The 12,991-nt window shown below is 41.6% G+C and overlaps 1 protein-coding gene across 5 annotated transcripts in view; it reads right to left on the reverse strand.

Moving 5' to 3' along the window:
* SPATA18 (spermatogenesis associated 18) overlaps positions 1 to 12,991 on the reverse strand; it is a 59,123-nt gene that overhangs the window by 41,266 nt on the left and 4,866 nt on the right. For 4 of the 5 annotated variants that reach the window (XR_001828612.2, XM_017540279.2, XM_017540277.2 and 1 more), the window contains exon 1: positions 3,543 to 3,806. The exons of the other annotated variant lie outside the window; for it this stretch is intronic. Coding sequence is in view for 3 of the 4 variants with exons in the window: in XM_017540279.2 (XP_017395768.1) it covers positions 3,543 to 3,629 (87 nt within the window). In the remaining variant the exon portion in view is untranslated. Of the gene's footprint in view, positions 1 to 3,542; positions 3,807 to 12,991 lie in introns of those variants that run through there. 5 annotated transcript variants of the gene reach the window in all.

Genomic DNA, 12,991 nt, shown 5'->3' on the forward strand with positions numbered 1-12,991 from the left:
AAAAAAAAAAAAAAAAAAAAACTATGTGAGATCTAAGTTAATCCAAAAATGGCTAGTGAAAATAAACCAAAATTTTGCATTGAGTTTTAGAATTATCTATGTCATTTATTTATTTTCCTTGAAAACAACTTTTTCCCATGGGCATTGCTTTAATCAGTTTCCTAATTCTGAAAGAGTACATATGGCCTTTTATTTGACTTGTGTTAATTAGAACTAACCAGTGTGGTCATGGTCCTCAAAATCAACCGTTCAAAGCAAACATAATTTCTAGGTTTTAATAAACAAATGTAGTTTTCTACAACCAACATTTTAACACTTGTAGTTTGCTACTATGAATATTCATCTTAAAGTTTCAAGTCAAAAGTCCCTGGACTAATAAAATAACCTAGCATATTACAGGGAAACACTTAGCAATTGACCAGAACTAAAAATATAGATGGCAAGGTACAGAATAAGTTTAGGTTTAACTCACATTTTATGATAAGTAGTTTAGAGGTTTTTCTCATTCTCTCTTTAGCTACACAAAGACTTATTGTTGGGAATAACCTGCATTTTCTCACTTGTGCTCCTAATTGGAAATTGTGGCTTCCAGTTTCAATTCAATTTTAATAAAGGTCAAATTAAAGATACGTGGGGATCATTTTTAATTCTACACCTGATATAAGGTTTTAAGAAAAGAATTTAGTTGAAGAAGCTAAGTGTCTGGCATTAATTAAATCATTAAGTATTTGTTGAGTAGCTGCTAGGTGCTAAGCATTGTTCTAAGTGCTGGGAATACAGCAACGATCAAAACAAGGCAGAAATCCCTGCTGTCTGGAGTTTACATTCCAGTGGAGGGGAAGAGGGGACTGGTGATTACCAAAATAAATGAGTAGATAAGTAAAAATCAGAAGACGCAGTTATTATGGAAGAACTAAAGCAGAGAAGATAGTAAGTGCTAACAGCGAGAACAGGAGATTGCAATTGTAAATATGAGGGTCAGGTGAGCCTCTCTGAGAAGGTGACGGTTAAGCAAAGCCTTTTAGGAGAAAGAGAGGATGTTACTATCGCACCCGAATATCAACAGGTGAAAAGTTTTCCAGGCAGAGAAAACAGTGAGTGCAAAATGCTTTGAAGCAAAAACATGTCTGGCATCTATGGAACTGTGCTGTCTGAGATAGCAGCCATGAGCCACATGTAGCTTTCTGAATTTATGTTGGACTTAAGTCAAATTTAAAATTCTGTTCTTCAATGTGCATGTGCCATATTTCAAGTCAATAGTCACCACATTGGACAATGCAAATATAGAACCTGTCCATAATCATAGAAAGTTCTATTGGACAGCATGCTCTAGGAAGAACAAGAAGGCTGGTACTGCTGGAGAGGGCTAAGCAAGGGATAGAGTAACAGATAAGGTTAAAGGGGCACAATTGTGTAGGACTTCGAAGGTCACTGTAAGAGCTTTGGCTTTTTCTGAAGTTTGGATGTCTTGCAAAATGAGTAACTTGATAACTTGATATGACTTGACATTTAGAAGAGTCTCTTTAGGTTGTTATTTTTGTAATGATCCAGGTGACAGAAGATCAAGGATGGAGAAAGGTGGTGGCAGTGTGGTGGTGAAAAATGTTCAGATTCTGTATGAACTTTGAAGTTAGAACCAACAGATTATGATGGTGAAAGGGAGTATAGTATTTAACAATGAAGACTAGTTAGAAAAGAGGCCTGTGGTTGGGGCATGAGAGAAGCTCAATTCTGTTTTGTACAGATTTGACTTTGAGATGACAATAGCATTCACTATTGAAAGATGTCCAACAGGTAGTTCGAAAAGTTGGAGCTCAGATGAGAACACATCTCATAGAAATAAGATTCATCAACATACATGTAAGAGATGAAGCAGGAGTAGAGGGGAAGAATATAGGTGTCAACATTCCAATCTGATAAAGATGCCAGACAACTCAAGAGAAATGATGGAGCCTGGAGAGTGGCCACGAGGTATGAAAAACACTGGTGGTTGTGAGTGAAGCCTCTATTGTAGAGAGATGAAGGGAGCAGCTGGGTGGAAATGGTTTTAACGAGTGTAGTGAATGGGATGTTCTCAAGACAGAAAAATGTAATAAACTAAGGCACTTCTCATCATTTACAGGGAGTTTCTAAAATTATACTTTATTAGCTCCAGACGAATATAGTGTTATTTGTAATAAACATTGTGACAAACAACATGTTTTGTTTTTTTTTTTAATTCAGACGTTAGGCCACTGGGGGGAAAAAGTGAATACTGTATATGTGTTAGGATGTCTTATGCTCAATCTCTGGAGACTAGATAATGGATACTTTTTAAATTAATGGGAGGAACCCAAGTCTTTTGTGATAAAGATATCATTTTAACTGTCCAAAGTTCTTAATGGAGAAGGACTAGTCAGTGCTGGTTCTTCAAAAGGAAGCAAAGAGATAGAACAGGAAGCACTAGAAAGGAAGGCTAAGGAGAAACTGTAGCTGTTCTTTGAGCTCCCCTCCACTTCAGCAGCCCTGGTTAGAGGGTGAATGGGGAAGCCCAAGGACCTCATGACAGGTGGGATCTCAGAAACAAGCAATCTAGACTCAAAAACTTGAAATCTGAACAGGAAATTTACATATCATTTAGACCAATCTCTGCAATTTCACAGATGAAGTATTGAGACCCAGAGAAGTAAAATAATTTGACCCCGTCATTCAGGTAGTTCTATGCAGATCTAAAAGTAGAAACAAGCGGGGATAATTCCCGGTCCACAGTTCTTTTTGCCTGACAGCTCCTTACTACGTAAGAAGGGAAATCCCTATTTAAGACGTACTGAACGAATGTAAAGCAAATTCAACACTCAAGAGTTCTATTTTGGGGAGGGGGGAATTTTGGGGAGCCGGGTTGGGGGTAGGGATTAATGAGATTTGAAAAGTGCTCAAGGGTTTGGTGACAGAATATTGGCTTCTCACAAATGCCTGGGCAAAAGACCTGAATCCGCCCTGGTGTTGGAACTGTGCCTCAATTGCCAGGCCCCCCCACCACGCAAGTGAAAATCTCAACGTTAACAAGTGTCCGTTTCGCTGATTTCTGGGTAAATAACCTCTGGGTGTGTGTTTATACAAATCCATTCTGGTACAAACCCTGGGCAGGAGAAGGTTGTAGTAAAAAAATAATTCGGGGTTGGGGAAGGAGGCGGTGTGGATTGCGCTGGCGAGGAGGATGGGAAAGACCAGACCGCCGCAACTGCACCGCTTCCCTGTTGCTAGGGCGCCGGCGTCCTTAGTTACCACTAATTAGAAGCACTCTCTAGTATCCGCCGCCTAGTGTTGCGCTTCGCCGGCCGCGCCACCCCCGGGTCGACTGGCGCAGCTCGGAGACCAGGGCACCTGCACACGTGTCCTTCTTTCCCCCGCGATCCCGGTCGAAGGCTGAGGTCCGGGTTAGGAATCACAACCGCGGAGGCTTTGCAAGGCAGCCAGTGACTCCAGCCCTAAGAAATCCCTGCCGAGGGCTGTGCGGGAACCTACCGGAGGGCGAGCCCCGGGGGTTTTTCACCCAGACTCACGTTGTACTCCTTCAGCCAGGAGTCTAGCTTTTCCTGCAATGTTCGTAAAGCTTCGTTCGAGACCAGTCTCTTCAGGTTTTCCGCCATCGCTCACTGTTCTGCTCGGCCCCTGGGAGAAGGAGACCTGGGGGGACCAAGCGGTGGCCTCCGCAGGACGGTGGGATGATATGACAGGAAGGGTGTTCTCTTCTGGAGGGGCTCAGAGCGCGGCAGGTGTTTCCATCCTCCCCCTTGGGTCGGACCTGGCCGATTCGGGAAGCCGGGGGGAGGTGCTCTGGGCCGCAGCCGCTGCGCCTCATCCGCCGACCCGCCCGCCCAGTCTCCTGGCTCCCTAGCCGCCGCCCCGAGCCGGGCCATAAATACCCTGGCGATTATTAAACAAACCTTGACGTGGATGGATTGGCTGCCAGGGACGCGCTCGGCCCGCGTCGTGGCAACGCCTGCGCCGCCCCGCCCTCACTGCGCCCCCAAGCCCCGCCGCCAGGCCGCCCTCCAGGCTTGAGCGCGCCGTGTCGCTGCCCCAACTGCTGCTGCTCTTCCTCCTCCTCCTTCTGCTGCTGCTGCTGGCAGAGGGCGAGGGCGCCAAAGTCACTGAGACTCGGCGCTGGGTCAGGGGCTGGAGAGCGCCGAGACTTCAGATGACAGCTGCGCGCCCCCTGGGTGGGCTGAGACGCGCCGCCACGGGGGCTGGAGGGCAGCAGGGCGCCGACAGCATTCTTCCCTAGCCAGGGATCTGGGTGCCCACACGTGTCCAGAAAAGCGGAATTTAGGTCTCCATAGAAGTTTGGGTCTAGGCTCTCAGGAGCTCACCTCTTTGGCGTATTTATTCTTTAGCCTTTCATTCCTTATTCATTTGTAGCGCCTAGGGTTTACCTGTATGCAACTTGTAACTAAAATTTCAATACTTCCTACTTCTAGTTTTTGCTTTGTTCCTTGACCCACTGGGTGGGTACCCAAGTCAATAGATGTTAGTTCCAGGATGTTCACAAATTAAAGTTAATCCCTCAGGTTGGATAAGATTTGGCAGTATATATTTTAGTATGTTTTTTAGAGTCATTGAGCACTCTAAAACTCCATTTAATTCTGAATTCTCTAAGTGGGACTTTCTGATCTGGTTTGGCACTATTTTAAAAGTGTACATTCTGCTACAGAAATAGATTCAACTACTTAGGAAATGAACCATTTCCACCATCATTAAGCACTTTCAAAGCAAGCCCTTTTATATGCCATCAGAAAAAAATGGGCTGATTATAAATCATCCCTATCTATTCATTAAAACATTGGTGGTGGAGCAGAACCTCAGGTGGTTGGCAAGCTAGTTTAACTTAGTTTCATCTCTGTAGGTACTTGAACACTGTATATATTCAAGTATTGTAAAATCAGTAATTTTCACCAGCTTTTGTTTTTTATTTATTTTAATTACAGTGGCTTTACTATCTGCTAATGAAAATGAAAGGCTCATTTTTGGAGCCTGTGTTCCTACTATTCTCTGTAGACCACAAAATAAGGACTTATAAGGATATAACATATTATTTGATAAGAGTAGAATAATAATTACTAATGTTAAAAATACTGCCTCAAAAAACAACTATTCATTAGACAACTTCATATATATATATATATATATATATATATATATATATATTGAATTGAGAAAAACCTCATATTTCTCAATTTGGACCTAATAATTACATATTTCAATAGGCAATGGGAATCTTTGAACAGTCCCATTTACTTTTTCATAAAAAAATAAATCGGGCCGGGCGCGGTGGCTCACGCCTGTAATCTCAGCACTTTGGGAGGCCGAGGCGGGTGGATCACGAGGTCAAGAGATCGAGACCATCCTGGTCAACATGGTGAAACCCCGTCTCTACTAAAACTACAAAAAATTAGCTGGGCATGGTGGCGCGTGCCTGTAATCCCAGCTACTCAGGAGGCTGAGGCAGGAGAATTGCCTGAACCCAGGAGGCGGAGGTTGCGGTGAGCCGAGATCGCGCCATTGCACTCCAGCCTGGGTAACAAGAGTGAAACTCCGTCTCAAAATAAAAATAATAAAAATAAATAAAAATAAATCGGAATATTTGTTTCTGTCAGATAAATCAGAAGTAAACTATTTTTCCTTGCTGTGAGAATGTTAATTGGCCTGTAATCCTTGGTTTCATCATTTGTAAAAGGAAAATAATTCTTCTTTCGTAGGATTATTATGAAACTTAATAAGATAATTCATGTAAAGTATTTAGCACAATGTTTGGCATATGCTGTAGTAATTGCTCTAGTAATTGATGTTTGTTAAATATAAACTAATACTGACCTACATCCACTGTTATTAGGAATGTAGATTAGTATTAGTTTATATTTAATAAAGAAAACTAGTTGTAAACAATCTAAATCTCCAACAATAGGGTAATAGTTGAGCAAATCATTCAATGAAATGTTGCACAATAAAAACCTTGTTATTGTAGAGTATCTACTATCTAGTAATTTTCACTATATAATGTTAAATGAAAAGGGCAGAACACTAAATTGTATATACTGTGTTAAATTATACAATGTGAATCCAAGGTATAATTATGGGTTATTTTAATTGCTCTTTTATATTTTTCTACTTTTTTCAAATTTCTACCATGACCATGAATTGTTTCTATGAAAACTTATTCAGAAAAAGTTACCAAAAACAGTTACTAATATGATTTGGCTGAGTCCCTGCCCAAATCTCATCTTGGATTCCTACGTGTTGTGGGAGGGATCCAGTGAGAGGTAACTGAATCATGGAGTCAGGTCATTCCCTTGCTGTTCTCGTGATAGTTAGTCTCACAAAATCTGATGGTTTTTTAAAAAGGGGATTTTCCCTGAACAAGTTCCTCTTTGCCTGCCGCTATCCACATAAGATGTGACTTGCTCCTCCCTGCCTTCCATCATGATTGTGAGGCCTCTCCAGCCACGTGGAACTATAAGTCCATTAAACCTCTTTCTTTTGTAAATTGCCCAGTCTCAGGTATGTCTTTATCAGCAGCATGTAAACCGATGAATACAGTAAACTGGTACCAGGAGTGGGGTGCTACTGAAAAGATACCCAAAAATGTGAAAGTGCTTTCGAAACTGAGTAACTTTCTGGAACTGAGTAACAGGCAGAGGTTGGAACAGTTTGGATGGCTCAGAGTAAGACAGGAACATGTGGGAAAGTTTGGAACTCCCTAGAGCCTTGTCAAATAGCTTTGACCAAAATGCTGATAATGATATGGACAATAAAATCCAGGCTGAGGCGGTCTCAGATGGAGATGACCAACTTGTTGGGAACTGGAGCAAAGGTGACTCTTGTTATGTTTTAGTAAAGAGACTGGTAGCATTTTGCCCCTGCCCTAGAGATTTGTGAAACTTTGAACTTGAGAGAGATGATTTAGGGTATCTGGCAGAAATTTCTAAGTAGCAAAACATTCAAGAGGTAACTTGGGTGCTGTTAAAGCCATTGCATTTTATGAGGTAAGCAGAGCATAAAGGTTCAGAAAATGTGCAGCCTGACAATGTGATAGAAAAGAAAATCCCATTTTCTAAGGAGAAATTCAAGTGGCTGTAGAAATTTGCATAAGTAACAAGAAGCCAGATATAATCCCCAAGCAAATGGGGACAATATCTCCAGGGTTTGTCAGAGGTCTACACGGCAGACCCTCCCATCACAGGCCTGGAGGCCTAGGAGGAAACAGTGGTTTCAAGGGTCAGGCCCATGGTCTCTGTGCTTTGTGCAGCCTAGGGACTTGGTGACTGTGTCTCAGCCACTCCAGGCATGGCTGAAAATGGCCAATGTAGAGCTCTGGCCATGGCTTGAGAGGGTGCAAGCCTCAAGCTTTGGCAGCTTTCATGTGGTATTGAGACTGCAAATGCACAGAAGTCAAGAATTGAGATTTGGGAAACTCCACCTGGATTTCAGAAGATGTATGGAAACACCTGGATGCCCAGGCAAAAGTTTGCTGTAGGGATGGGGCCCTCATGGAGAACCTCTGCTAAGGCAGTGCAGAAGAGAAAATGTGGGGTAGGAATTTCCACACAGAGTCCCTACTGGAGTGCTGCCTAGTAGAGCTGTAGGAAGCCTCTGTCCTCCAGACCTCAAAATGGTAGATCCACTGACAACTTGCACTATGTGCCTGGAAAAGCTGCAGACACTCAACACTGGCCCATGAAGGCATCAGGAGAGAGGCTGTACTCTGCAAACCACAGAGGCAGAGCTGCCCAGGACCATGGGAACCCACCTCTTGCATCAGCATGACCTGGATATGAGACATGAAGTTAAAGGAGATCATTTCGGAGCTTTAAGATTTGACTGGCCAGGTGCGATGGCTCATGCCTATCATCCCAGCACTTTGGAAGGCTGAGGCAGGCAGATTACCTGAGGTCAGGAGTTCAAGACCAGCTTGGCCAACATGGCAAAACCCCATCTCTACTAAAAATGCAAAAATTAGCTGGGCTTGGTGGTGGGCATCTGTAATAGCTACTCAGGAGGCTGAGGCAGCAGAATCACTTGAACCTGGGAGTTGGAGGATTCAGTGAGCCAAGATCATGCCACTGCACTCCAGCCTGGGCAACAGACCAAGACTCTCTCAAAAAAAATTTTTCTAATAAGATTTGACTGTCCCACTGGACTTCAGACTTGAATGGGGCCTGTAGCCCCTTTGTTTTGGTCAATTTTTCCCATTTGGAATGGCTGTATTTACCCAATGCCTGTACCCCCATTATATCTAGGAAGTAACTAACTTGCTTTTGATTTTAAAGGGTCACAGGTGGAAGGGACTTTCCTTCTCTAGGATGAGACTTTGGACTTTGGACTGTGGACTTTTGAGTTAATGCTGGAATGTGTTAAGACTTTGGGGGACTACTGGGAAGGCATGATTGGTTTTGAAATGTGAGGACATGAGATTTGGGAGGGGTCAGGGGTGGAATGATATGGTTTGGCTGTATTCCCACCAAAACCTCATCTTGTATTCCCACATGTTGTGGGAGGGACTCAATTGAATCATGGAGGCAGGTTTTTTCCATGCTGTTCTCATGATAGTGAATAAGTCTCCCGAGAGCTGGTGGTTTTATAAAAAAAAAAAAAAAGGGAAGTTTTCCTGCACAAGCTCTCTCTTTGCCTGCTGCCATCTATGTAAGATGTGCCTTCCTCCTCCTTGCCTTCTGCCAGGATTATGAAGCCTCCCCAGCCATGTGGAACTGCAAGTCCATTAAACCTCTCTCTTTTGTAAATTGGCCAGTCTCAGATATGTCTTTATCAGCAGCATGAAAATGGACTAATACAGTTACCCCAAAATTTTACCACCCTCAGAAAGAAAAATGTTAACCAAAATACCAATATTTAAGCAGCTCCCTTAAAACATAATATGCTTTGAATAAATGTCTGTATTGCTCTTTTAATAGACTTATAGTGTCTTAAGATGGAATAGATCTTTAAAATAACTTTAGCATATGCTACCTGATATTATTTCTACATATGCCCCAGCTCCATCATTAGATTCAAGACCTGTAGGACCTGCAGTCATTTCATGTACATCTTGGCTTCCCTAGAATTCAAGAGATGTGTTGTATATAGCAGGAACATGTGTTTATTGTCAGAAGCATAGATCTTCCTCTTGATGATCAAAATAAAGAAAACGTTTCACATGTTTATTCATTATTTACCCTTCCTACCCCATTACTTCCAAAAAAGTATCTGAGATGGCTTATAGTAAGAGACATGAAAATACTGTCAGATTAGTAATATTTTTTAGAGGAAAAAGCAAATATGCCCAAAATGTATGCCCATGTACTAACAGCCTCATTTTACATTTCTTTCTGTGCTTAGTGGAAGCCAAAGCAGAAAGGAAAATGAATTTTATGATAATGATTATTTGATGTTTAAAGTACACATACTAGCTCTTTCAATGAAAACACATTTTCTTGGTACCAATCTAAAATTGTTTGCTCATTTCCAAAGAGTATTGGAAAACATAGATAAAAGATGTCTTAATAAACCTTTTTTAAAAATAATATAGAAAAAAATCTTGATATTATTGTTTTGTGACGCCACCTTTGATCAATGCTGAAGGAGTGACGCTAGAACAGCTCATCAAAGAGCAGGCCAAGTAACTGATAGTTACTAGTTCTCAGGCGATGTTATTTGATAGAAGCTTAGAACTTGCATGTCTGTTGGAATAAGTGGATGTCTTCACAAGTGCCCTTAATGATGGTCCCCTCTGCAGAGCTTTTGTTGGGTGCTAAATAGCAATCAATTTAAGACAGAGCAAAAGCCTGGAGTGCAAATAGTTTATACTGCTGATTAAAGAGTCCATGTGTTTTAAATTATAAGCATGCACTCAATTGGTTGAGATTCTATTTTAAAAGTTGTTAAGCCTTGGCTAGGAATGGTGGCTCACACCTGTAATCTCAGCACTTTGGGAGACCAATGTGGGCAGATCACTTGAGGCCAGGAGTTTGAGACCAGCCTGGCCAACATGGCAAAAACCCATCTCTACTAAAAATACAAAACTTAGGTGGTGCATATTGGTAGTCCCAGCTACTCGAGAGGCTGAGGTATGAGAATCACTGGAACCCAAGAGGCAGAAGTTGCAGTAGGCCAAGATGGCACCACTGCACTCTGGCCTGGGCAACTGAGTGAGACTTTATCTCAAATAAATAAGTAAAAGTTGATAAGCCCCCTTTTTTTCACATATGAAAGAAAATACCAGATAAGTAATGATTCTCTTTGGGGAATATTTTAATGCTCAAATTTTGCCCCAATTTGATTATTTTAGGACATTACCAATTAAGCAATTTTGGGAGAAGTTGAAAGAACAGTAAACTCAAAAACACGACCACTGTTGCTTTATCTCACACTCTGCCAGTTAGTGAAGTCTTATGACTTTATATAAATCTTAAATCACTCAGACATTTTTTTCATCTATGAGTAATAGGGACTAGATGAGCTTCAAGATCTCCTGCAGTTCTGACATTCTTTAATACTGTTTTACCATACTGATTAGGTTCAGGGTAGAGCAAATATTGCCCTTTGTTTCAATTTTTGGTTCACAGTTCACTTTAGGTCAAGTGTTGATTCTAAGGACATTAGCCAATCACCAAAAGTTGGGCACCATTTTTTAGTACAATTTATTCTGCAAGCTTGCTAGAATAACTACTATTTCTAACCTCCAGTCAATAAACAAGGAATTTCTCTACAGCCGCACTTTTAATAAATCAAACCCAGCTCAAGCTGATAAACTTTTCCTAATTACCTCAACCTCTCAGAGCTCATCACTTTCTTCTTTATGCTTTCTCTCTCTAACTTTTGGATGTGTTAATATTCTTGCAATTATCACACTATATTATATTTATTTGCTTCCTATATAAGCTTGTGAGCTTCATAAAGAAAAAGAGAGAGGCTTATTTAGCTTCATATCCTCAGCACAGCAACTGGCACATAAGAAAGAAGAAACAAGTTGGGGATCAGGAGGAGGAAGGGAGGAAGGAATAGGAAACAGAATAGGAAAGGAAAGGACATGATTTGCTGCTTCGTATCTGATGTCATAATCCATTGAGATAGAAGGCAATTTTAACAGCCAATCGGTGGTTCTTATGGTGTCATAATTCTACCACCCAGACAGGAGTGATTTGTTCTAGAAAGGGTAATGTGTCAAACATCTAGATGGAATAGGTTTTTTGTTTTTGTTTATTTTTCGGTGGAGGGAGACAGAGTTTCACTCTTGTTGCCTAGGCTGGAGTACAATGGCATGATCTCAGTTCACTGTAACGTCCATCTCCCAGGTTCAAGTGATTCTCCTGCCTCAGCCTCCCGAGTAGCTGGGATTACAGGCATGTGCCACCACACCCAGCTAAGTTTGTATTTTTAGTAGAGATAGGGTTTTTCCACGTTGGTCAGGCTGGTCTCAAACTTCCAACCTCAGGTGATCTGCCCGCCTCGGCCTCCCAAAGTGCTGGGATTACAGGTGTAAGCCAATGCCCCTGGTCTTGGAATAAGTTTTAATTTTGTCTACTCTGGAATTTTACCTACGTCAGCTGGAAAGATTTTTTAATTGGGGATTTTGAGACTCCAACAAAAGATTAACTGAATCCACTGCCTGAAGTGAGAGCTATGTATATTTAGTTCACACTACACCAAACATAAATATATGCAATAAATTATAGGGGATTATATTATGCAGTGGGATTCTCATCTTAATTCCAAGTCTTCCTCACTAAGGACAGTTGCTAACCCTTAGCCAAGGGGCCTATAAGAACAACCTGTGTTTGGCCTGGATGCTCTTTTAAGCACTCCTCATCCTTTCCCAGCTGACCCATGCTATTCTTGTCTTTCTGCTGTCTGTGTCTGGATCTTGTGTCTTTGGATCAGGGCCTGTATTACTACTTGCAGAAAATCTTTTAGTCTTTGCTGACCCACTTGCATAAAGTTGAGTTTAAATACTATGTTCATCTGAGGCATTGCTTAGGCTCTTCATGCTCAGAGGCACTTTGTTCTTGTAGGTAGCAAAACACTTCTTTGTCCACTTAAGTGTTTTCTAACCTGAGTGCTCTGTGTTCTCCTTCCAGGAGTTTCGTTTTGTCCTTTTCTCTGCCACATTAAGGGAAAGGGAAGTAATTTTCTAAAAATCACCCAATGGAGAACAAATGAATTTACTGGGAACTCAGCTGGAGGCAGGTTTCCCCACTGACAGAAGCAAGAATGCTGTTTCCTGTGTCATGCCAGGGAGCACTCCCCACTCAGAGCAGCAGTTCAGAATTTTTTGTACAATTATTTCAGGTGCACTATTGATTAAACTATAAAAACAAGAGGAAATTTTAAATATATCACAAGTGTATCACCTAGCACCTAAATAAACTATAGAACATTTGCAATGAATACAGATTAGAAGGAGAAAAAAAAAAAAACAAGGTAAATGTAGTGTGATTTTGGAGAGCCACAAAATATTCTTCCTATCGCAACCCAGGTTTCCAACATAGGCTTTTCAGAAGAGAAGCCATCCTCACCCTCCATCTTTTCAGCTCTGCTAGCTAAATGCAATGGCAAGGTCATGGTTCTGTAAAAAACCCCATGGGTGGAGTAAGCTCAGGACACATTAAGCTATTGCAGAGGCACAGTGAGTATGGTCTACCTTGCAAGATATCCTTAAGCATGTCAGGGGAGGGATATGGGCTGGCAGGAGACAGTCCCTGGGATGAGTAATGTTGAAATAGAGCCTTTTCAGCACTTTTAATAAACATTTACTGAATTTCTAGTGTGAGACACCATCTGCCTTAAGCATGGGCAAAATTAAGCTCAGTGTCTGCTCCCTAGGATCTCATAATCTATTTAAATGAGAGAAACAGCAACCATAGTTCAATGTGATCAGTTAGAGTAGATATAAAGTTCTGCCGAAGCAACGACTCCTCCTTTGCCTCATTTCCCATCCTTCTGAAAAAGGATCAGGGAA

Source organism: Cebus imitator, unplaced genomic scaffold, assembly GCF_001604975.1.
Source record: "Cebus imitator isolate Cc_AM_T3 unplaced genomic scaffold, Cebus_imitator-1.0 Scaffold124, whole genome shotgun sequence".
NCBI classification, from domain to species: domain Eukaryota; kingdom Metazoa; phylum Chordata; class Mammalia; order Primates; family Cebidae; genus Cebus; species Cebus imitator.